At 32.9% G+C, this 27,387-nt stretch overlaps 1 protein-coding gene across 2 annotated transcripts; it reads right to left on the bottom strand.

Annotated features, from left to right (window-relative positions):
- Positions 1-3,831: 3,831 nt before the first annotated feature.
- LOC128184292 (probable C-mannosyltransferase DPY19L3) lies at positions 3,832-27,145 on the bottom strand. 2 transcript variants are annotated; one of them, XM_052853729.1, is made up of 18 exons: positions 27,038-27,145; positions 26,132-26,403; positions 16,236-16,326; positions 15,681-15,802; positions 15,017-15,162; positions 10,780-10,903; positions 10,275-10,409; positions 9,876-10,007; positions 9,554-9,658; positions 9,369-9,442; positions 8,878-9,036; positions 8,529-8,620; positions 8,036-8,187; positions 7,152-7,208; positions 6,929-7,011; positions 5,359-5,491; positions 4,908-5,060; positions 3,858-4,559 (listed from the first exon to the last, which is right to left on the bottom strand). In XM_052853729.1, the coding sequence occupies exons 2-18, from the start codon at positions 26,396-26,398 to the stop codon at positions 4,410-4,412; spliced, it is 2,175 nt and encodes a 724-aa protein (XP_052709689.1). In that variant the 5' UTR covers positions 26,399-26,403; positions 27,038-27,145; the 3' UTR covers positions 3,858-4,409. The 2 variants fall into 2 exon arrangements, with proteins under 2 accessions (XP_052709688.1, XP_052709689.1); XM_052853728.1 differs by lacking the exons at positions 26,132-26,403; positions 27,038-27,145 and adding an exon at positions 17,591-18,902 and having other exon boundaries at positions 3,832-4,559.
- Between the last annotated feature and the right edge of the window lie 242 nt (positions 27,146-27,387).

Below are 27,387 nucleotides of genomic sequence, written 5' to 3'. Positions count from 1 at the left end.
TGATAACTTTAATTCGTAGTATTAATAGTACCACAATGACACTGAAAAATACAAAGAATTAAAATATACATAGATGGTTTATTATAAGATTCCAAACAACAAGTAAAAAAAATTGACCCAAACAAACCACATATTTCACCACACCACCAGGACAGATAGGAAAAAAAGGAATATAGTTTAACTCATAATTCAATATCAAAACAAAATTTTACCTGAAAATGTGAAATAAATATTTAATGATACTCAAATGCCTTTTCCAAAAATGCTTTATAAAAAATTGCACAGTACCATCCATTACCCACAATCCTTTCAGTTCATAAACTAACAAATTCATTCTAATTTAAAGGTAAGTTGAGTAATTAGATACCAAAATATTTAAATAAAAAGGACATTGAGTTAGAAATATTCACTTTAATGACTAGATCAAATGATTATAATTTATTTACATTGAATGACATCAATGAACAATTGTTTTAATTTAAATACATGTACAAATTGATATACATGCTTAAAAGCAGTAGTAATTGAAGTCTTATACTGAACAATGCTTGTACAATGAGATATTAAACTACACAAAACAAATTCAGAGAGATTATCTTACTGTCAATATCAAATGAAAATACAAATGTATATGAATTCAATATGTATAAATGTTAAAAGAACAGTAAGAAATAAACAGATCTTACATGTAAAAACTGCATATATAACCACAAGCAGCTTAATAGCACATGAATATGCAAAAATCATGTAACAAATAATAATTGTTATATTTTCTTTAAAATTCAAAAGTTTGTAAAGTTAAAAGTTTTGATTTTTAGCATTGTTGTGACCATTGAATTGTATATAAATCCATAAAGTTTCAAACTGTCAATACTATATATACATGGTTCTCAAAAATTAAGCAAGCTACAAGAGGATACATATAAATCACACTCAAATAACAATTGGGAATTTTTTTCTCCTTTCTAACCAAACTCTACAAATAAAACTCTACACCCACAAAAAACAACACTATGTTTGTAGCATTGTTGATCTAAAGAAAATTGATTTTGAAGATTTTTCCAAAATAAGTTTTTACAGAACGTGAAAAAAAAAGTTGTATGCCTATAGCTAGATTTATATAAAAAAAATAACAGTTTTCAAATCATTCCAAATCAACTTGTAGAATTAACATTAAACAAGATATCATAATTGTGAAGGGGTCCACAAAGTAAGTTGGCAAACATACAAACTGGTCAGGAATATTAAAGAGAGCTCATTTTGGCAATACTATTATAATTCTAAGCATGCATATGTCCAGAAAAGACTTTATAGATGATAGCACCTTAGAGCATTAATATCTTGATTCTATAACGTAATATCTCAATTATTTAAGAAATGAACTCAATGTCTACCCAAGTTATACTCGTATAACCTGGGTTGGGGCAATTTACGCTTTATAATCCGCGAAGCGGATTATAAAAAAGCGTAAATTGCTCCAACCCAGGTTATACGAGTATAACTTTGGTAGATATTGAGTTCATTCCTTATAATTTAATTTTCTGGAATTTGCTGTACAAATTGAGTCCGTTTTACTTTTAAAAATGATATAAATCTGTTCAAAATTCAAACGTAACGTCAAGTGAATTAGTACGTTGGTGCATTGTGACGTGTCTTGTGACGTGCAAACCAGGTTATACAAATTTAACTAAATTTTTCTATCCAATCAAATGCCGCGTTACAACCAGAATTAAATTATTTGAATTTATTTTAAATTAATTAAAATGTAAATGTATCATAATCAGTATTTGATTTACAATGAAGAATGAAATGTATTTGATTCAATTTACATTATGTCTAAAAATCTGACATTTTTATCCATATTTTACTGCAAAGCATCAACATTAGATTATGCAATTAAGGTGAACATTGATTCATGGATTTCCTCAAACAATCAAAACTTTATAGTTGATTAGTTATCAGGTCATATAATTAGACATTGTTAAATCTAAAACTGAGTGAAACAAGAGGCCCATGGGCCACATCGCTCACCTGAACAGCAGTTCCTTGTAACATTACATTTCGTAGCATATGCTTTTTCTATTTTAAACATTGAACCCCTTTCTGGGGACCCAGTTATGGTCCGAGGTTTATGGTTGGCTTGAACAACATAAACAGTTACATAGGAATGAAAATGTGTAGCACTGCGGTAGGACCGCACGTACACAACCTGAAAAACTGAACGTAGCAGAGTTCCACTTCAAGAGAAATAACTCTCAGACTGTACAGAACATCAAGAAAGATAACTCTTGGTTCCACTACATTAGAGTTTACACAATTTGAGGATCCTTGCATAATAATCTCACAAACTGTAGCATTATAGTTCTCGAGAAAAACTTTTTAAAAACATTTTCAATATATCTTTCTATGTTAAACTTTGAACCCCTCTTGGGGCCACAGTATTAGTCCAGGGCTAAAGTTTTAATTATTTGGAATCTACATTATTTAAGGATGCTTGCATAGTTATCTCACAAGCTGAAGCATTATAGTTCCCTAGAAAAAGATTTTTCAACATTTTCCCTCTATATTTCTATGCTAAACTTTGAACACCTCTTGGGGCCCCAGTATTAGATTGAGGTCACAGCTTTTATAATTTCGAATCTACACTATTTGAGGGTGCTTACGTAGTTATCTGACAAATTGATGCATTGTAGCTCTCAAAAAGAAGATTTTTAAACATTTTCCATATATACCGGTACTTCTACATTTAACTTTAAACCCATCTTGGGTCCCTAGTATTAGTCCAGGGGTCACTATTTTAAAACTGTCGAACCTTCATTATCCAAGGTTGTATGCATGATAGTAATCTCACAAATTGAGGCATTGTAGTTCTCGAGAAGAAGATATTTTAACGTTACCTTTATATTTCTATAATAAACTTTGACCCCATCTTGGGGCCCCAGTATTGTTCCGGGGGTCACGATTTTACCAATTAGGAATCTATATGAGCGAAGGCATAGAAATTCCACAAACTAAAACATTGTAGTTCTTGAGAAGAAAATTTTTAAACTTTTCCTTTATGTTTTTTAAAATGTTTAAATTTTGAACCCCTCTTGGTGCCCATCAATTGTCCGGGAACTACAATTTTTTGAATCTACATTATTTAAGGATGTACATGTATGCATAGTAATATCCCAAACAGTTGCACTATAGTTCTTGAGAAGAAGATTTTAAAACATTTTCCTATATATGTTAAAATCTAAACCCCTACTGGGGCCCCACTTTTTGTTCAGGGGTCACTATTTTACAATCTTCACTATATATACAACCGTTTGTGTATGTATTGGCATTTTTGGTGAAGTGGTTTTTGAGAAGAAAAGTTTTAAACATTTTTCATATGTAGTTCTATGTTAAACTTTGAACCCCGCCTGGGGCTGCAGTTTTGATTTGAGGGTCACGATTTCTACAATTTAGAATCTTCATTATACATACAAGCTTTTGTGTAAATATTGGCATTTCTGGTGCAGTGGTTCTTGAGAAGAAGATTTTTTAAACATTTTCCTAAGGTATATCTATGTTAAATTTGAACCCCGCCTGGGGCCCCAGTTTTGGTCCGAGGGTCACGATTTTTACAATTTAGAATCTTCACTATGTATACAAGCTTATGTGTAAATATTGGCATTTCTGGTGCAGTGGTTCTTGAGAAGAAAAGTTTTTAAAAATTTTCCTATGTATTTCTATGTTAAACTTTGAACCCCGCCTGGGGCCCCAGTTTTGGTCCGAGGGTCACGATTTTTACAATTTAGAATCTTCACTATATATACAAGTTTTTGTGTAAATATTGGCATTTGTGGTGCAGTGGTTCTTGAGAAGAAGATTTTTAAAACATTTTCCTATGTATTTCTATGTTAAACTTTGAACCCCGCCTGGGGCCCCAGTTTTGGTCCGAGGGTCACGATTTTTACAATTTAGAATCTTCACTATATATACAAGCTTATGTGTAAATATTGGCATTTCTGGTGCAGTGGTTCTTGAGAAGAAGATTTTTAAAGACATGCACCCTATACTTACTGTTTCGCAATTATCTCCCTTTTGAAAAGGGCTGTGCCCTTTATTTTTACAATTTATAACCCCCTTTCCATGAGGATGCTTTGTACCAAATTTGGTTAAATTTGGCCCAGTGGTTTTTGAGAAGAAGTTGAAAATGTGAAAAGTTTACAGACGGACGGACAGACAGACAGACGGACGGACGGACGGACGGACGGACGACGGACAACGGGTGATCAGAAAAGCTCACTTGAACCTTCGGTTCAGGTGAGCTAAAAACACAACAAAACAAGTTTAGAATATTAACCAAAAAAAAAATTGAAAGATTCAATGGAGGCATCACGTACCAATAAAATAACAATTGAAAAAATACTGACATTTTTCTATAACACTTTATGAACACGGAATGTTCGATTACTAAACACAAGCTTGAAGTATTTTGTGTAAGCTGGAGATTCGTATCGTATTTCATCACAGAATCTTGGCACAGTGCTTTTAACGAGTCCAGGTTCTGCTTTACCATGGTCGGGAATCTGAAATTAAAAAAATTATCAGAACATATTCATTTCACTTCACTTATTCGCAGTAAAGGGATCTTGGATTTGATCATTGTAAATCCAATTATACCTCTTTGATATAAAGATTAATTATAAAGAAAATCAACAAATGCACTGGTGCACATGTACCGGCCTGTACACTGGACAAATCATTTCATTAATATTTTTTATAACATGTAAATTAATGGTCACAGGTCTCTTAAATGTATAATATGAGGTATCAAAGCCTATATACAGGTGTACATCTATGTGTATATGTATAAAGTTGGCAACACAGAAGGTTTAAAATGCGTCACATATTAAAGAATGCAATAAACAACATACAATTCCATTATCAATGTCCACGATGTCTGGAGTACGACAGCCCTTAGAAGGAGCCAAACAAATACTGTCCTCTAGGATAATATAGCTGGACTTGTACTTGGTTAGAATATCATGGACATCTTCAGGAGTTCTCCTTCCATATATCTGGTAAAGCTGTCATAAAAGGTAAAGCTCAAAATAATAATTGACCTGTTATCAGGAGTATTCAACAATATTTATATCATGTTCAAAAGTATATGTACAAAGAAATTGAATTTTTTATCAAAACCTTTCACCAGTAATCTAAAATTGTAAAACTTTGATAATAATCAATACTAACAGATTATATCACACATCTACTGGAAGGTACATGTTTGTGCATTTTATTTAGGTATTTTAATCTCCAAAGAACTATACATTCAATAAAAACAAGACATTAGACAAAGAGTGATTTTTTTCCTTATTAACCCACCTCTTTAGTTTTAAATCTCAGATGTTTATCTTCATAATGCGGGTGATTTGTTATTGGACGACCTGTACACAGTTTGACCCCGGCTAATAGCTGCATACTGCCGGTAAATGCCGCACCTTTTGGCACATTAGATCTGTAACAAACCAAGAAGGATAACTCTTTGTCATAATTCTCTTGACAATCTATTCAGAGTTGTTCATATCAACAATATCAATATGGAAAAGTATATGTCAAGATTTTTAAAATTTTGATTCAATATGACTCAAATCTCAGAGTTATTTCCAAAACATAAAGATGTGAACTTTGGTTGGTCAACATAAATACATACATGTGTAATATGTTTAAGACCCATTTTTTTTACAGTAAAGAGGCATGATAGTACATGTATTAAAGTCTTCCAAAAAACACATTTTTTAATGTATGAAGCATTATATAATTTAAGAAAAATTGTGCAAAATTTAGATAGTTTAGAATCAGGACAATTTTTTTCTGCCAAAGAATTTCTTTGTCTTTTTGTTCCAATGTTGAGATAAAATATATGGGACACATACGCAGCATTGTTAAGGCGTCCCGATGCTAAAATACGGCTGGAAAACGATATTATTTGAATCATGGCAAAAATAATTTTACCGGGAGCATTTCTTTAAATCTATGTTACATTTATTGACATCGATGTTAAACATTATATTTGATGCATTTTTGTGACGTCATATGTACTTCGTAATCACGTGACAGGCGAATCCTAATATTGCAAATGATCTAGTTAAAACGCATCGGCGCAGGTGATTAATGACATTAAATCATACATATTTTTAAGAAAAATCCTTTGTTAAGTCATAAACTTTGAAGTTCTTGCTTGGGAAAGAAATAGATATTTCGTTTATAGAAGATATTGTTGAAACATTCCACAAAATCATCAAAATAATGCACATTTTTACTAATCAAAAGCGATTTACAAAGAATTTGGGTAAATCCGTAGGTTTCCGCAGCACGATTCACATTGGTACTTATATTCTCTACCAATTTTACGTAAAATATTCTAAAATTGTGTTGATCTTTCACCTGCGCCAAGCTGGTTTTACATGCATTAAAATTTCTTCATTCAGTTGTTTACACGTAGCAGGGAGAGTCTCCAAACCACTAGTTTATAAATAGTCTTTTACTGAAAACGAAGCTTTAAAACTGCCGATTATTTGATACTGATTTTTTAATATGAATGAATTCTGTACGTCTAGAATTAACTGCAGCATCTATATAAAGGAAACATGAGGTATTATACTGGTTTGATATAATTCACTTTTAACGTTAAGATACATTCCCCGAGAACTATCGACAGGAATGCAGATCGTGACGTCAAAGTTAATTATGACGTCATATCGTATGAAGTACAGACAAGTGACTTTCTACATATCGCATCGGGAAGCCTTAACATGCCCGCATATTCTGTGTATGGCCACTACATCACATGAAAGATAAGAAAATTTTGTACCAATATATGTACTTGGTAAATGTGTTGTAACACTTAGGTTGACATTTCTAGTACATGTACAGGTTTTTACAAAGTGCTTACTTAATCCACTCCATGAGTTCCACAGTATCTGGATCCCAAAATTCTTTTAATTCTTCTAATTCTTTAAGTAGAGGTGGAAGAGCCTACAAAGAACATCTTGTATAGTGAAAGAATGAAGGATGAGAGTTATTTGTGACTGCAGCAAGTTTGTATTGAATAGAAAAAATTATCCTTGAAAAAACATGTACTTTCTAACCATTAATATTCATAAAACCAGACTTACTATAGCGAGTAATATTGTCAAGGTCAGCAGTGTCATGAAATGTCTTACAATTTGTATCTGAAAAATAAAAATCCCCCCAAATCAATATTATAATGACCACTGCAATAGATCTTTGGATAAACATTTTTAAGATGTTATTATAGCATTGAATGATTTATTTTTGACGTCGTCGTGTCAATAACTGCCGTCAGGTGAGCAGACAAATTGAATAATGCGCGTTAGTGCGTTATGATAATTTGTCTGCTCACCTGACGGCAGTTATTGACACGACGACGTCAAAAATAAATCATTCAATGCTTATATTTACATTCCCTTACTGAAGAAATCAATTGATTATTGAAATAAATCGATATAAAGTGCAGACCACGGAGGGAGTAAATTAGTAACAGCAAGAACAGCTGATTTGTAATACCGGTTTAAACTGGTTTTCACAGAGACCGTTGAGATGAGATCGACGAGCATGAAAATATAATCCATAAAAATAACTATTGAAATTTTGCTTTTAACAATAAAGTCAACTGTTTTGTTGAATAATTATAAAACATGGTGTTTTGACAACATTTATGAAATACATTTTTTAACCAATTAAATAGAAATCACTGTTTGAGAACTACTTATGTAAATTACATGTAAATTCATACGCAGTGAATAGGTGTTGCATTTAGAGACATTTAAACATCACGGAATTTAATGGAAAAACACAGTAGAATGTAAATATAAAATATTTGATTCAGCTACGGCAATCAAACTTTAAAAGACAGCTTATAAGCATCATAAAAATACATTCTGTAAGGCCTTTTCTTTGAAAATCAGAATCATCATTTAGATCAGCCAGAGTCATTTGTGTCAGGAGTGAGATTGTAACTCTGCATGTAAACTCTTACTATGACTCCCTGTGTTTTGAATGGAGACAGAATGGTTCGCCAAACTTTATAATCACTGATTCCAATACTGCCTAGAATACACATATATGGTGTCCACAGATACTTCATACGTAATGTAGACATCCCTAGAGCACCAAAGAACACCGCTAATACTGCAAGATAAAATATATTTATAATCATTTATCTTTGTATACCGGTAAGTAATTCATTTTTCAAAATTGTTCAGCATTAATTTTATTAATTATCTAGCTGACAGTGAAGCATTTGGTCCATTTTTTATCAAGATTTAATCATTTCAACAAAAAAAACAATCATCAAACATTTTAAGATCAAAATCATAGACTTGCATCAAATGTGATGGCCGGTACATAAAATACATGTATGTACAGGTATATCTATATATGCAACAGCAAATGAATAGTTCATGCACCATTCTTAACCTTTACAAAAAAAGCTTGAAAGACACCTGTGATAAGAGCAAGCTTATTTTTACCTGCATGATACGCAAGTTCTGGTCGAGAACTCAAAAGATGGAATTTTTTGGCACTTGAGTGATCTTTTACATTGGTGTCATGTACATGGTTGCTGCAAGATTCAACGAAATCAATTCTATTATATAACAGTTAAATTTATATCTTCCATTGATACTAATTAAAGCTCTAAAATAGTGTGTTAATTTTGTGATGTTACATACACACACCTGTTTTACTGCTACTAACATTATTATATATTCTAGAATAAATGTTTCATTGCTTTTGTCTTCACATTTTATCATACATGCAAATTAAATTATTATCTTCAGTTAGTAATAATTGTAATATCATTGCAAGTGAATATTTTACCTCCAGTTTTGTAAAACTGCAACAAATAAGATGATCAGCATTCCAAGATGTGTGACTACATATAAAGGGAAGACAACTCCGTTTGTTAATCTCTCAAAGGTATCGAACTGGAGGAATCCAAAAGCATCAATACATAGATAAAGCAACGCATCAAAATCTCTGAAAAAAAAGAAAATCAAAAATATCAAAATCCAGTGAAAAGGAACTGTATCAATGGACTGAAAGAAATGTTATAATTTAGTTAATCATTACCAAACATGTACTTGAGTGTTGAAGGATAATAATGATAAGTTCAATAGCACTACAGTCCCAGCCTCCAACATGTAAAAAGAAGGTCATTGCTATCTTTGGTAAGTAAATAATATCAATGGTGAAAAAATATCATTCATGCTATATTTATTAATAAATTGAATATGATTTTTGTTTTGTATAATTGTAGTTGCATATGAGGAAATTCTGAATTGACAAAGCATTTCAATGTTGACACTTACCTAGCATGCCCTACGTTAAACTTTGACATGATGAATTTGTAGATATGATCATCTGCATCAATTCCAAGTAATAGCTATAAAAAATAACAAAACATGGATGAACTTAAATATCATAAAACTTAATTTTGATGAATATTTACAGAAATTAGTCTAACAATGGCATTGAATATGCCTAGATTCATTACCTTGACAACTCTTTGTAAGAGAATCATGAAAACCAGAACCGTCAGTGAATAACCAATGACTTTGATGATTCGACTAGGAATGCTACAGTATTTCATCTCTTCTCCCTGTAAACAAACCAGTAGTTATTAACAATTCTAAAGTCCTTTCTACATGCATTTTGTTCCCCATATTTCTTCCAGAAAAATTAGATGCATAAAATAAGTCCAATTAAAAAATAAAAACAATTGAAATTGGAAAATGGGAGAGCAAACTTCAACAATAAAATATTAGATGGCCATTCAAATATCTCAATAACCCTGCCATTTGAGTGTATGCCCCTACCTTGAGGTAAATGAGTAACAGAGCAGCTGGAATAAAGCTCATGACTAGAGACCCCAGGATCATTTTGTTGATGAACTGTAGTAAACATGTAACCAACAAAGAGGTCATCTGGGCAACTAACAGCATCTGTATCTGTGACATGAAATATATTCATTATAGATAGCGTTCTAAGAAGCTTCACAAATATGACTTAATATTAAACAAAAATTAAAGTAAAATTTGTTCTATACCGAAACTCTTGCACATTAATGTTACCTTAAGAGGTATTTGCCAGAAATCTGTGACACAACACTAAAAAATCTATCAAAGCTCTGAATCATTACCATAACTTTGTCTACAAACATTTGTGTAAAACACGTTTATGAATTCCTGTAGAAACACTTCTGAATTTTCTCTGACCTTCCTGGGAGGTACCATGTCCAGGATCCAGGTACCAAACAGAGCAAAGGCCTGGAGTAGGAGCACGAATTGATTGAACTGCCAGCACAGGGAGAAGCACAGAGTGGACGTAAAGATGATGAACACAGACAGCCGCTACAATGAAAACCACGGTTCAGATGAAGAGGCCAGTCATTGAATTTCATCCTGTAAATGAAAGTTATCCACAACGTTTTGTGGGTGATGTTGGGTAATCCCCTACTTTGAATTTTCTGGGCATGATGATTTTACTTTCTAATGTGAAAAAAATATTTTCATAAAATTTATAAAATATTTTCAATGAGTTCAAGAGAAGCAGTCGAGTCTCTAAAAATTTCACTGATATGAGTTCCATTCTGTCTCAAGATCAAAGTTTTGACCGACTTTATACAGTGGTTTAAAAAAAAAACATGAATCAATGGTTTATTTTATTCTCTTTGAAATACCATGAAGACATTAAAAAGGGACAGTTATGGTATAAGAATACCTCTTTCTGAGGTGAACAGTTGTGTCTGAAGTAGTAGGTGGTGGCCGCTATCTGGACCCACAGGAATGGCAGGGAGAAGCTCTCCCTCAGAGGAATGATGTACTCCACCCGCGTCGTGTCCAGCCTGTCAATCATGTCATCATTATTAATATTACATACACGACTGTACATATTAAAAACTTTCTTTATAATTGTGTACAAGCAAAATTTACTGCAAGTTTTTAGATACTTTTATCATCATCATCATCATTAGTAAGTAATACTAGACTAAGTCTAGTTGTGAAAATTTAATTGTAAAAACCACATATACAACTATGAAGCTTAAGCGTTCTGTTTTCGTAACTCAATTTTCTAGACTCTTAACATTTACTTTGATTTATTCTCTTCATAAAACAGACAATTATGTGATTAATGAATTAAATGTACTTTGATACAGTAAACCATGCAGCGCATGAAGGAGTGGTACAGGGGAAATTTTATAATTTATAATAGGATGAGCAACCATAGATCTGTTTACTGCCATTTCCTTATAATTAAAAACAAGGCATCAATGTCTGCTTAAAATTGCAAAAAGCACATCTCATTGATGATGAAGTTTTGCTGTTATTATTTGGACAGATGTAAACTAAATGAAACTATGAAAAATTTAGCATTTGCGATTTTTATTTTCTAAAGATTTGATACAAAACAGTTGAATTGCGGTATCAAGTTCTCACAAGGAATCTGAAGGTATTGCAGGCTAACAAATTAATTTATTGGAAGAAGAAAGACGTGTGATCTTTCTTCCAAAATGCCCGAACAAAACTGAAGTGCTTGTGCATTATGGGTATACACACAGTGTATAATACCATAGGGGTGGTCTCAAAAGTTCAGGCAAGATCGTAGGCAGCCCAGGGAGAAATGCAAAAAAATTTGATCCAGGTAAGGATAGATATTGATGTAAACTACAGTATTCAGAACACGAGGGAATGTATGATTGATGGCCTATGATACAGCCTAAAGAAAATGCTCATGAATACAAATGCTAACAAGTAAGACAAGTGAAAAGCTGTCAATGTGACAGCAAACCGGGTTTTCTTTTATGTAAACTGTATCCATAATCCATGTCAACCCTTATCCAGTGAAATGGAGTACCCTACATGTATATGCAACATTTTGCCAAAAAATGACTAAGTTCAAAAGCTAGTATTTTTTTCATAAATTATCGGAAATCAAAATCCTAGCAATATGCACACCTCTGATATATTTACAATTGATCTGCAAAAGAACAACTTCCTATCTTGAGAAATGTAGGAGGAGTTATCCGTACAATGAGGGTACCCTATATGCAACATTTTGCCAAAAATTGACTAAGTTCAAAAGCTGGTATTTTTTCGATAAATTATCGAAAATCAAAATCCTTGCAATATGCACACCTCTGATATATGTACAATTGATCTGCAAAAGAACAACTTCCTATCTTGAGAACTGTAGGAGGAGTTATCCGTACAATGAGGGTTCCCTATATGCAATATTTTGCCAAAAAATGACTAAGTTCAAAAGCTGGTATTTTTTGGATAAATTATTAGAAATCAAAATCCTAGCAATGTTCACACCTCTGATATATGTACAATTGATCTGCAAAAGAACAACTTCCTATCTTGAGAACTGTAGGAAAAGTTATCTTTACAATGAGGGTACCCTTTTAGCAGCCGCCCGCCCGCCCGCCATTTTCACCATTTTAATAACTGGATTTTTCCGTTGGAAAACCCGGTTAAAAACCATGATAAATGTACAGACACATGTACACAACATACAATATATCTTCTGATTTACATGTAGATTGCCATCATGATAACTATTTAAACTTATTTGATGTTATTGCTTCTAGATGTAGTAAAAAGAGGAATGTTCCTCAGATACAATGTATAGTAATAGAAATGAAGAACGTTCCTCAGGTATAGTGTAACTGTTTCAGTAGAAGAGAAATGAGGAACATTCCTCAAAAGCCTTTTGAAAATTTCACTTGTAGTGAAAAGAGGAATATTCCTCAGATACAGAATTAAAATTAAATACCAAGTTAAGTTTAAACAGGAACGTTCCTCAGATGACCTTTCAAGATCGTCCTTGAAGTGAAAAGAGGAACGTTCCTCAAATGAACTGTGGAGATTTCAGTTGAAGTGAAAAGAGGAACGTTCCTCTTATGTTTCATAAATTTTACAAGGATAAGAGGAACATTCCTCAATTTAATGTCTGTTTAATGCATTCAAAGGTCAATTATTCGGGAAAAATCCATAACCTTTGACTTTTTAAGGCTCATTTTTATCAAAAGGGGTCTAATTGGCTCAGATATACAAAAAGTGGGTCAAAAAAAGGAAGTTTGATTTCCCTTTTTTGCTTTAGATCGTGTTTTGGGCAAAAATTTACATAGTAAACATGCATGGACTTCGTAATTAATTTCACTGACAAAGCATCCTAGCGCAGGTTACAGTTAGAGTAATAAAACAAGAAAAATCAATAGAGTTTAATCAGGAATTAGATCCTGGGGAGCTCAAAAAAAAAATTTTAACACAACAATTAAATCCTCCATGACAGGGGAGCATCTAGAGCAATGTTATCAGTCCTCTCCTGCTAAATTGTGTGCGACTTCAAACAGAGTGGAAACAAAAGACTTCTCCCACTGCACCGATCAATACATCTAAAGAGACTAACAAACACGCAGCGATGCACAACAGAGCTTGTAAAAGGATTACGTCTAAAGGGTTATGCTGATTACGACCTCCCTGTGACTCACATTCCCGGATTTTATTTATTGTTTGCTAAACTTTGATTTTTTTCCGTAATTTTATTTCCCCATTGGGCTTCCGACCATGATATCATACAAAGCATGAAAGGGAATTCATCCCTATGCAGTTTTTATTGAACTGGCAGGATTCTACACAGTATTACATAATCTGATTTTAATTATCTAATATGGTATGGAAAACTAATCTGGTTGATCTGTATTCATTGAAATGAGACTTCAATTTTCATAACATAATGGTTAACTCATGGAAAAGCTAATTCAGTGTTCATCTGCAGAATTCAAAATACAGTTATTATAAATATGCATTGCTGCCAAACAATTCCTCAGGGTGATATGCTTCATCTTGATCTCTTCAAATTCATTTTAAAAAACAAACCGTAGCTTGGATGTATACCACATGGTGTATTTAAACATAATAACTATACGATTTAGACTTCTTTTGATATTTTTCATATGCATGCATGCACTTTAATCCAAACATAACATGTTTAGTTTCTCATGAAAGAATTAGAGGTTATATGTAGTAATAGGATTAAAGCATGTTTTACATTTCATTAATTAGTGCCATGAACTTTCAGAGCCTGATATATGCTAGAATACTTCAGAAGATGGGGAAATTTAGGTTTCATTCCTTTAGTTTATGAATTATTCCCAACATAAAGCCAAGACTTTGCAAATTTTTTTGGTTGGTATCTGTTAATTTTTAATTAGTATTTATTTACTACGAGAATCATATTAATCATTTTATTAATCTTTACTAGCAAAAAATAAAGATTTCTTTATAAAACAAAATATAAAAGACTCTATAATTATTGTGACTTGGCAGGATTCATTTAAGACTCTTTATCAGTGTTTATATTCTGTTCCAGGCTACCCATTTTCATCTTTTGGTTTATTTTCTTAATAAAGACAAACAGAGGCAAAAATTCTAAGATTCCTTTTTTTACATGTTCCCTCTTTAAACACTGAAAAATTCACAGGAACTAAAAATATATTTTTACAGGGATTTATAATGGGAATATATGTTCAACATCGTTTCTCCATTCAAAAATTCTTGGGACTCCTTGCACAATTTTCAACATTATTATCTGAGTACTTTTCATACTGTTTGCAATGCAAAATTCCTGTTGACTTTTTATTTTTGGTTTTGTATTCAAACCAAAGGTGAGAGAGAGTGTTTTAAAACTTTCTTCCATTCTACAGCGAATAAATTAGCTTGGACACAAAGGTATTAATGATTATCAAAATATAAGGTTAAAAGTGGTGGAAGCAAAAACTTGGGACAGGGTATACCCAATTCAATTTGCGTTCGTTAGCAACATGTCAAAAATAGCACATAGCATTTAAAACCTTGGAGACCAAAACAGACATACAGCATATTCGTTATGCTAGCAAGAAAAAACATGAAGGTATATCAACTAAGGCAAGTGATACTGCTGCCTAGTTTCTTACTTATTGAAGGTGTAGAAACAGGCGGTCAAAATACCGGCCAACCAGGAGCCACTCAGGAAGTAGGCGGTGAGGAACAGAGCCCACACCAGCATCGCGTGGAGGGCAAACACAGAGTTAATGTAGAAAAAGATGGGCTGCATCCAGGTCTGAAATATGGGAAAAGTGAAATATTATAGCTATACATAAAATATATAACAGCTGCAATTTCATCATTTATTAAATTGTTTTTTGCAAATGTAGGTTGAGTGACAAACTAAGTGCCACTTTATTTCAAAATTGTTTCTACACTAAAAAAGAGTGAAATACAGTGGATAGGGAAATTTCATATAGGAGTCAAATTTGCTACAGTTGTAGTGAACCTTTTTATCATATTTCCAAAATGAATCAACCTTGCGGTTTCAATTTGTACTTGACAATTTCAGTAATAACCACCATTATCCCTTGGGCGAGAATTCTCCAGCACTTATAGGTACTTATTCTCACAAGGCTGTATTTTAGTACATGTACTTCTCACACAGGTACACAGGAATATTTTATCCAATACTAACCAGAGCCATTTTTATGTACTAAATGTACCCTGGTGATGAAGTGTAGTAAATATTAAGGACATTAATTGGCTTGCAAAAGATTGAAGGCTACTTAAATATAAAAACTTGAAGCATACCTTGATGGGTAGAATTCTGTAGAGGACACTGAGGACAACCTCTTGGTAGACGTTCATCCTCTCGAGGACATTGATTGTATCGGGATGTTCCGTCACATTGTCATAGACCAATGAATGCAAGCCTGTTATACAGCAATAGACAATTCTAATGGAAATCTCATCAAATACAAATTTGAATTTTGGTATTTTCTTATACAAATTATTTATTAAGTGTATTTAGTCAATGAAATTGGAAGTCCCAAAGACTGTTTCCTTTTGTAATATGCTTGATTAATAGTCTCATCAAGTTCAAGATACTGGGAACAAGAGATGATTGTAATTTTTTTTATGTCAACTATGGAAAGCCTATCTGCCATATTGCATGTTAAATACAGATTTAATGTGTTTTCAATTTATGGAAGGTATACACACAATTATTTTGTATCATTTTGCAATTTTAAATTCACAATAATTTTTGTGAATGCTGTGGAGATATACCATATTTCTTGAATGTTCACCATTTCTCTTGTATTGCTTATGTATACTGTATATATATATATATATATATATACCTACCCTGAGAAATGGACGGTGCTTGCACCATCTGTTTGTAGTAGGAATAGTAGAGCCCAGACTCTGTCCTAAATGATATCTCTCTCTCCACCTCCTACAAAACATAAATCATTAAAATTCATTTCTTCTGCTGCCATAATTGGTTCTTTTATACAGGGACTAATTACTGTAGATTCCACATTTTATGCGAGTACCATACTTATTTCTGATAAATTAACCTTTAGGCAACAGCGAGAATGTAAAATTGCAAACGCTAAACATTATCACAGTTTCTTTAGTTTCATCTGTCCAAAAAATATAAGCAAGCTAGGTTTTAAAATCCACAAAATGTGCTTTTTGCAAATTTAAGCGGATATTAATTCCTCGCATTTAAGTAGGAATTTACAGTAATCTTCACTACTAGACGAGTGTTTGTGATATATAATAATTTCGCTCCTGAAAGAGGTTTCGACACAATTTTATAGAATCTTGCAATCAATGCTGGAACAAGATTTTCTGCCTCACTCAGGAAACACCTACTGTATTTGACTGCATTCATAGAAGACAATGATTTAAATTATAGCTTTGTTCATTAGTTCTCCCAGACAGCAGAGGTTTTTGATCAGTGATAGCCGACTGTACCACTAATGCCTCGTCAGTCGTCAATCGCAGTCCTTCATTTTTCTTCAAACAGAACTCCTCTCAGGATTAATGATACAAAAGATCAGAGGCCAGAACCAGCCATTAATGTTTTTTGTGTCATGATCAGGCATCAAGAGGAAAAAAGTTGTCCGTAAAATGATGATATGATGGACAATTCTAATGAATCTAAGACCAAAATCAAGGTGATCAGTTCCAGTCGCATCTATTTCTCATATATTACATTTCATTAAAAAAAAAATCAAAATGCAGTTTGGATTATAGTTACTGTGGAACATTTTCTTTCCCCTTTTTTTTTTACCTTTCAGTAAAAGCGCTTACTATACAATATATACAAAATTTGTCATTGAGTATGTGTTCAAATAAATTTACTTTAAATTACATGTACTTATAAAAGAAATTGCATGCATTTTAGCTACATAAAGATAACAAAATTCTTGATTACCATGGACTTCGAGATATTGGAGCCACCTGTAACTTTTTAATGATGGAAAATTATATAACTTACGGCTGCTTTCAACTGACTGCTAAAATTCAGTCTGTTTTAATATTGTACCTCCGTACTATTCACTCTTTGTTGAATTCAATAAAATGCAAGTCTATTTAACGGCATTAACCAAAACTATTCATGTGCCTTTAAAACCCTTTGATTATATCATCAGAAACAAAAACAAATTTTTTCACTATAGTAAATATTCACTTTTTGACATAATCATTACCTTGATGCTCGAAAACCAGGTATTGTTATCATGAATGAGAGCCATGTAAGAAGCATGCTTATATCCCACCCACAGACACACCAACAGACCAGCACCATTGGTCAGCAACTGCTGTGGGGACATCCCTAAGTAGGTGACTGCCTCTCCCTGACCCCCGCGGGATTTCAGGTAGCCGTTCTTGCCCCCTCCACTCTTGTTCCTGTACGGTCTCCTTCTTCTGATTTCCGTCATCCTTTTTAAGCCTTTTCCAAAAAAAATGTCTATCCCGTACTGTGTAAAATTGCCAGTCATAAACTCCACCACTGTTAAACTGCACACAGATTCGTCTCTTCTGACAAATCTATAGGGATTCTTCCATGTTCCAATGACAAATATTTTCAAATTACATTTTTCCAATAATGTATCCTTATAGATAACCACGAAGCATTATTGTCACTGACTCCAGCAACTATTGCTCGGTCCCTGATACTGCCTAGCAGGTTATAAAAATCACAGACATTGGTCTAATTAATAATTTTCCAGTGCTTGTCTGTAAAATCTCCTGACAACGCAGATCTTTTGTTCTATATCATTTGCACTCTCAAAGATGCATGTAACCAATCCATTTGGTCTCAAATATATTGGATTCAAAGTGCACTGCTGAAAATGGTACGGAACTGGAAATCAGTAGCTTGTCAATAAAGACAAGCTTCGGTCACCATGGAAATTGTTTTTCCCTGAAATTGTCTCCTGTTTGGGAATGATGTGCCCATTTCTCATCACTGTTTTAGACTGGGAACGAAATAAAACATCACCTAACACACTAAATGCCCATTACTCAGATAGAACCAGGAGATTGAGTCCTTGGATCCAGGCTCAGCGTGCCAACCAGAAGTTACTCTTTCTATTCACAGGAAATTTTTCTCCACCACCGTGCACTGTGTGTGTGTCACAGAAAAATGGCATTTAACTCGTTGAATAATTAGCCGTAATTAAGACTTGGAATGGAGACAAATTGTGTTCTCTGCAATACGTTTTCTCTGTGCTTCTGTCAGCTTCCAATTCTGTCAGAGCAAGAAACTCTTAACTTTTGCTACATCAATAAATCGCAGTCAGATTAGTTTGATATGAATCACTACACCTCATTAAGCCCCTAAAGGAAGGCTGTCTCCTGCAATAAAACTCTGCCTGATTGCTGGCCAGAATGCTAAACAATAATTAGCATTCACACAAAAACCGACAATTTTCGCGAAAATAGACCAAAAACACTCATGTACTGTCAAGAATTCCTTACAACAAATGCATTGGGAATTGAAAGTTAATAACTCTTTTAGGAGTCCCTTTTTCTTCCAAAAATAATATAGTACATATATTGATTTCAATCTTTTTTTCTTTTTTTCTTTTTTTTAGAAATTAACAAATACCGGTATAGATCGATTGTTGTGGTTTACCGTTAACCATGATATGAATTATCCTCTTAAAACTACCACACAAAAAAGAGAGAAAAATTATGAATATAAATGAAGCAGATCGAAATTCAAAAGAAAAATTGGGAATTTAAATCAAGCAGAAATTCAAATGCTTGTCACATAAAATAAATGATTAAGTAGGAGCTTGAAGTTGCACAATGTGTAGAGAAGGGTCTGTCATCAAGTACCTGTAGATATTATTTTGAAGACTTAATCAGTAGTAAGAAAACATGTTACATGTACCAGGTATAAGTTAATCACAAAGGCAGAAAGAAAGGGCAACAATTCATGGGCAAACATACAAACATTAAGATAGAAAGTAGAAACTCAGACAATTTTAAAAATGTATTTGTGTAATTATGGTAATATGTCAAATTTTGCTGATTTCAACAATTCAAAGAAAACCTACGCTAGGACCTAAAAACCCAATAAATTTCACCTGTCTCACCACACAACTTCTTGAAGGTTAATCTCATGTAATGCTACCACCTCCACACACTATTAAATGTCATACAGAAAGTAAGCAAGTACTTTGGTGTAAAATCCTTAATCTCTTCCATTGATAAATGTAGTTAAGAGATTATTTCATCTATTTCAACAAGCCAGGAATTATCTGCCCTTTGGCACTTTTTTTGGCCATTTTCAGAAACAATGAAACTTTAAAGTCAAGGGCTGCGTTTTACAAAAGAACTTATGACTTAGGACCAAATTAATGAATGCTTATTAATCCTTAATTAACCAATGACAATGATGTTTTATTTTATTGGGCTGTAAAATATATTTATGGAAATTAATATAGTTGTAAATAAATGGTTTTATATAAAAAATTTTTTATTAAAAACCATTCTATGAGACCGCAAGTATTAACAACTTTGTCGTAAGTTCTTAAATTTGTAAAACGCAGTCCTGATCTAGTAAACAATAGGAGACCAATATGTTAAATTTATGGAATTTGAGATATGAATTATTTCAATGCTGCCTGATAAGTAACCTTGCAATTCAAATTTGACTGAATGACAGAGTTCCATTCAGTGTACATCATGGATTTGAATAAAATCTACATGATACTGCCATGGTATAAAACCTCTGCTACTTCGTGTAATTACAAAGAAGTAGTGAGTGACCTTCTTGGGCAAGGTCACAAATCATGTCACAGATAATGGCGGGTAGTACATCGAGAGAGAAAATATACATATCATGAGATTTGAATTTCATCGCTTTCAAACTAATAAACGAGCCAGATTATCTTAAATAAAAGATTACTGGACAGGTATGTTTTACTTATTTATTTTTAATGAGTATAGAATGATTATATTCAAAAAAGTTTGAACAATGAAAAACATGAGATATATGTCCTTTAATGCATATGTTCCTTTTGTACCGGCAATCGAATCTACTAGACAGTATTCTCTTTCGATTGTCTGAGTAGATTGTATAATAGCTATTAAATGATTCATTGATACGGCTACAAGAATTTCTGCAGAGTCAAAGGCTAGATAACTTTAACATGACATTTAGTGTTTTCTCTATGGAGGCCAACTCTCAGAATGCAAGAAAAATCTCAACTTGAATTAACCCAATTTACTCAACCCTCATGAGGTAAAAGTTTCATTCATGGAAATTGTTTTTGCAATATTCTGTCAGTTTGATATAAAAATCAACAGTTTATCATCTTAATACAAGTGAGGCTTAATCAAATTATACTTCTGAATCAAAATTATGCAACATCTTACTGTACTTTCAAAGGGAGAACAACAGGCCCAGGGGCCACATCGCTCACCTGAGCAACAATTTCCTTAACTCTGATCAAATTAACATAACAGTATCAAAATCAAAATATCTTGACAACTTAGTACAGTAGACCTTGCTAAAAAAATAAATTAAAATCTGTCAATTTTTATCCACATATTTTTTTGGTAAATACCAAGCCTATTTTGTTGTTGTACCTGTAAGAAGATTTTTCTCTATTCCTATATAACCCCCACCCACCATTTTGTGGCCCCACTTTTCTCTAGGGAATCATGGTTTCATCAAACTTTAATTTGCACAACCTGTGCTTCACATAAGTTACTGCTTTTTAGACTGAAAACTCTCCCAGAATATTTTTTAAAATATTCTCTATATATTTCTATGTAAAAATTCATCCCGCCATAGCGACCCCATCCTACCCCAAGGGACTATGATTTAGCAAACTTGAATTTACACTACCTGAGGATGCCCCCACACAAGTTTAAGTTTTTCTGGCCAAATAGTTTTAAAAAAGGAGATTTTTTAAAATTTGCTCTATATATTCCTATGTAATAACTCACTCCCACTGTAGCCTCACCCTACCCCCCTGGGACCATGATTTAAACAAACTCAAATCTATATTTTCTGAGGATGCTTCCACTAAAATTTGAGCTTTTCTGGCCAGATAGTTTTTAAGAAGAAGATTTTTAAAGATTTACTCTATACATTCTTATGTAAAAATCCATTCCCCCATTGTGGCCCCATCCTACCCATGGGGACCACGATTTGAACAAACTTGAATGAACACTACCTGAGGATGTTTCAATACAAGTTACAGCTTTTCTGGCTAACCGGTAATAGTTTTTGAGAAGAAGATTTTTGAAAAATACCAACAAATTTTCAATAATTCTAAATTATCTCCCCTTTCAAAAAGGCATGGCCCTTCATTTGAACAAACTTGAATCACCTTCACTCAGTGATGCTTTGTGCCAAGTTTGGTTGAAATCTGCCCAGTGGTTCTGGAGAAAAAGATGAAAATGTGAAAAGTTTACAATGACAACGCCGCCAACACAAACGCCAACGCCAACAAACAACGGACAAATTTTGATTAGAAAAACTCACTTGAGCTTTCAGCTCAGGTGAGCTAAAAGTAAACGGTAGAGTACCGGTAGTAAATATTTGCAAACCTTATTTTTCATTATAGACAGTAAAAAATAGCCTTCAAAAATATTTAAAGGTTTACCACATCTTGGAACAGATTTTCAACATTAGCAGGTTGTATACTTAAAATCTCATACTGAGGTTTATAAACCCTGAATTAAAGTATTTATTTACCGTGTAGTAGTGATACCAAAAAAATGGAAGAAAATATTTTTGGATGTCAGTAGTTTCATTTGGGGGGGGGGGGGGGGGGCTGTCAAAAGTTTCAATAATGTATTAGGTAAAATAACATACACTTGATTTCACTTGATTTATGTTTCAATATCCAGCAATATTAATATTGTTCTGGGGCTAGACACATGAGATAAATTGGACAGGGAATCATGAAGTACAGTTCTATTAATTATTGTCAATTTACCATACACTGTCTGAGGTCTATAATTCAGATTGCTGAAAAAAGTTGCTGAAACATCCAGCATTATGAATTAATTCAGATCAAGCACAATATGGCAGCAAGAAAATATTCAGATATGATTAAAAAATTATTCATCAATTTTAAGAATATATTTTTTTCAATATGTTTTAATAATAACCAGTTTCATTTACTTCTTCAGATGATTCACAGTTTACTTTACTGGTCCATTTGATACTGCATTAAAACGATTCATGGCAACTTAAATAATTCCATAAAACAGAAAATTTTCTCTGCCAATAGGGAAGTTCTGCTTTAATTAAGAGACAAATTTACACAGTTTCTGACGCTAGAGGAAACTTGATTCCAGAGCTAATAAACGTTAAACTGCCCAAAATAACCCAAAACCTTTAATCAAGTCATAAAAAAACCACAAAATCGCATTTATATTTGTTAAAGATTAGAGAACAGTGAACATTATTTCCTAGAAATGACAAGACTGAAGGAGGATCAATACAACATTTATTTCCTCCGACTTCAAACATCACTCATACAGCCTATAGCCGTATGACAACCCCGACTCTCTATGACAGATGTGTGGGTGGAGAAGGGGGGGGGGGCTCTTTCTTTAAAGATTTCCATTTTTGAATAGTCAAAGGAAAAGTCTTAAATGTGAGAAGAACAGGACTATGTCCCTACTTTAGCTTACAGTGATGATGTGGAGCTTCGTTGCACAGGCACTTGACATTGTAAATTTTTGTCATAATAAAATATAAATACCCTAGACCTAATAATACTGTCTTATTAGGTAAAGGGTATTTATTTTTTATTATGACAAAAATTTATAATGTTAGGTGCCACAGTATTATTAGATATAGGGTATTTATTTTTAATATGGCAAAATTTATAACGTCAGATGCCTGGTACATGCTTGGTTGTACATGTAATAGGTGCTAGGATTAACCCAAAGGCCCAACTGTGGTCACTTGATGTTTTGTGTTAATTGTTTCTTAAGACAACTGTCAAGGCACAATATTTGCATTGTCTCAGTCTACCTTGCTGCTATCCTAGTTACTTTCTGTAGCTGGAAGTTGACCTATGATGGACTGGAGTCCCATCCATAGGAAGTTAATGACTCGTGATCATCTGTTTATAGCCTATACACTATAGAAACTGAGGATAAACATCCACTTAATGATTCTTGTGGCTCAGAGGAGGATTTTCTGTGCTTTAGATACCAGTTTACAGCAGATTCAAGTAAAGCTAACACTTACAAAAGTTTAGAAAAACCAAGTTCAACAGATATAAGAAGACTATGCCATTGAAAAGATGGTATCATACGATCTTTTCAGTGGCATAAAAAAATGTGCTTCATTGTTAGGCTACATAAAATTAATTTTTAGATTCTCATCCCCACCCGCCCCTCTGGAAATGGCCTGCCATGATGTATTTTTTTTTTTTTAGGAAAAAAATTTTGTTCAATAAAAAAATACAGAAAAAAATAGGGCTCTGTATACAAAAAATTCAAAACATTTTGATGGCTTAATTCTTAAAATGTGGATTACTGTTTGATCCCAGTCTTGTTTGTTATCACAATGAAACAAATGTCTTCTTGCATTAACAGTTAAGTTGAAATAAATTTGAAATAAAAGATTTCAATTGGTTTGTGTACTCACATTAGCATTTAAAATTTAAAATGATAGAGCAGTAACTGTTGTAATTTTTAGAATATGAACGGTTAAAAAGATGTTTTTAAAAAATAAAATTAACGCAACTGCCCTATATTTTTTGCAAATCAGGATGAGAATCATATTAACATTATGTGGCCTTAGGCACATTCTATATATATTTCATAAAAATTCTTAGAATAGTGGTAATTTACTAGAAAAGATACATCAACTTACTATAATAATATTTGTATTACATTGGTGACAAGTAAACTGTATTTTATAATATCAATATCCTCCTTTCAGGATGTATTAGACAAAAGAGGATTAACTCAATTGAGTTTCCTGTATCAGGATTTACTGTTTTCAGCAACTTATTTTTGAACTAAATTTAAACATTCTTTGCAATAATAATGTTTAAGGTCATAAAGATTAAACTCATTTAACCCAAAATAATGACAAAGCAGCTTACTTTGAGATCAATCTTAAAATATTAATAAATGTATATACAGAAATTCTGATTAAAATTTGACCACACAATTACATAACTTGACACATTTCTCACAATGAGGATAACACAATCAATATACAGACAAGGCACAATATTTGCATTGTCTCAGTCTACCTGCTATCCTGGTTACCTGCTTCAGCTATGAGTTGACCTTTGACGGACTGGAGTCCCATCCATAGGGAGTTAATGACTCGTGATCATCTGCTTAGCCTATACACCATAGAAACTGAGGATAAGCTTCCACTTAATGATTCTTGTGGCTTAGAGGAGGATTTTCTGTGCTTTAGATACCAGTTTACAGCAGATTCAAGTAAAGTTAACACTTACAAAAGTTTAGAAAAACCAAGTTCAACAGATATAAGTAGACCATGGTGTGGAAGTATGCCAGATGGTATCATACAATCTTAAGAAGAATGTGCTTCATCATTAGGCTTCATAAAACTAATTATTAGATTCTCATCCCTGCCCGCCTCTCTGGAAATGGCCTGCCCTGAGGTATTTTATTTTATTTTGAAGAAAAAAAAACTGTGTGCAAAAAAAAAAAATTAAAGAGAAAATAGGGCTCTGTATACAAAAAATTCAAAACATTTTGATGGCTTAATTCTTAAAATGTGGATTACTGTTTGATCCCAGTCTTGTTTGTTACCATAATGAAACAAATGTCTTCTTGCATTAACAGTTAAGTTGAAATAAATTTGAAATAAAAGATTTCAATTGGTTTGTGTACTCACATTAGCATTTAAAATTTAAAATGATAGAGCAGTAACTGTTGTAATTTTTAGAATATGAACGGTTAAAAAGATGTTTTTAAAAAATAAAATTAACGCAACTGCCCTATATTTTTTGCAAATCAGGATGAGAATCATATTAACATTATGTGGCCTTAGGCACATTCTATATATATTTCATAAAAATTCTTAGAATAGTGGTAATTTACTAGAAAAGATACATCAACTTACTATAATAATATTTGTATTACATTGGTGACAAGTAAACTGTATTTTATAATATCAATATCCTCCTTTCAGGATGTATTAGACAAAAGAGGATTAACTCAATTGAGTTTCCTGTATCAGGATTTACTGTTTTCAGCAACTTATTTTTGAACTAAATTTAAACATTCTTTGCAATAATAATGTTTAAGGTCATAAAGATTAAACTCATTTAACCCAAAATAATGACAAAGCAGCTTACTTTGAGATCAATCTTAAAATATTAATAAATGTATATATACAGAAATTCTGATTACAATCTGACCACACTAGTACATAACTTGACACATTTCTCACAATGAGGTTAACACAATCAATATACAGAGATTGTCATAAATATTATGGGTTTTGTGCAACGAGTGCAATATGCAGCTTTGTGCAGCATTTTTATGACATTTAAACGATATGTGAATCTACTTCTGGACCAGCTAATATCACTGACAGTTGCTTGTATGGCTACTTATTTTGCCTTGTACATTTTTGGCATATTGATTTGAAGGAGTTTATTGGCTAGTAACTTTTTACCATGGGCTAGTTACTTTTTACCAAGGACTATAGTAACTTTGTTACTGCCTCTTGCCAATTTTTGTAATTGCACATCCCTGTTATAATATGAGGTTACCTTGATATTAGAGAACCACATGTTGTTCTCGTGTATGGTGTACATCAGCTCAGCATGTTTGTATCCACAGTAAACCATGGCTATCAGACAGATTCCTAGGTGGAGCCAGCTGGAAGAAGTCCATGTCTCTGATGTATCCTCCTCATTCTTGGAGCTGCCTGGAGGAACCACCGTCCTTTTTCCTGTGGTTGAGGTCGATCGAGTCCCACCAGGTGGTGCTGTCTTTGAAAAATTGGATCGATGTTTCCGATGTTTCACTTCTGACATGATCTCTAAGTGAAAAGCAAAAAAAAAAAATGCATAATTTGAATAAACTACCATTGACAGGATGATAGCATTATTTAGAGCTGTAAAGGTTATTTCTGCCGCCGAACAAGTTGTCCCAATTTGCCCTCAATTTCTGATCATATTTACATTAATTGTCACAATCAGTTTAGGCTTGGCAAACCTAATTGGTGATATATTTGGTAGATTTAAGCCGGCCAACTTATCTCATTGATATCAAATATGATCAACTGTACTCAATTCAAGAAGCTACGTATTTTAATAACCTAGTTTTAACTTTTGAAACAATTATTTATTTTTCTTAAGAATAAAAATTAAAAAGTTAAGTAAGGTGTATTTATCTTTCTGCATACTTATTCAATGCTAAAAATTCTGCTTGCTCCTTTTTTATAGAATGACAATACATAGCAGATCTACAGAAATAGGGAATAACTCAGATAGATATCAATCGTTCTTTGACCTATATTCCAAACGATTATCAATAGACAAGATCATGTAGATGCTTCAATCTTTTGTCCAACATGTTTCGTGCATATTGATCTTTGATGTTATGCATAAATCAGGATATAAAGGTTATTGTAGCATGTGTAATTGGCAGTAACAACAAAGATCTTAGATTACCTGTTTGCACTAGCAAATCTTGGAGAATATCAAATCTCTTGTCCAAGTTCACTGTTTTGAGTTTCCAACCAGACGGCTTATACTCGGAACAAAACACGTGGAAAAGTCGAAATTGTTCCGAACGGCCAAGAATTTTTTTTTTTTACGAGTAGAATATGCACAAAACGATACTCAAAACATCGACCCCGATTCTATTCGAAAGGCACTAATTTGAGTTATCGCGCATTAGTTTGCGATAGTTTGCTGTTTTAAATAAAATAATTTATGGGGATAACTTCGCTCAATATTCAGTTACAAAAAAAAATACTCTCTAAGGGTGGGTGGTTGCTCATACAATGTACAATTTTAAA

Source organism: Crassostrea angulata, chromosome 5 (genome assembly GCF_025612915.1).
Source record: "Crassostrea angulata isolate pt1a10 chromosome 5, ASM2561291v2, whole genome shotgun sequence".
Lineage (NCBI taxonomy): Eukaryota > Metazoa > Mollusca > Bivalvia > Ostreida > Ostreidae > Magallana > Magallana angulata.
Note: the sequence above shows the minus strand (reverse complement) of the source record. Positions and strands in the feature narration are given on the sequence as shown.

Excerpts from the sequence above, each read along its gene's own strand:
- LOC128184292 (XM_052853728.1), bottom strand. The coding sequence starts at position 17,881 with ATGACTGGCAATTTTACACAGTACGGGATAGACATTTTTTTTGGAAAA. Across the intron at positions 10,008-10,274 it reads ACATGGTACCTCCCAGGAAG|ATACAGATGCTGTTAGTTGC; the intron begins GTCAGAGAAAAT and ends TTCATGTCACAG. Across the intron at positions 8,188-8,528 it reads AGAACTTGCGTATCATGCAG|TATTAGCGGTGTTCTTTGGT; the intron begins GTAAAAATAAGC and ends TTTATCTTGCAG.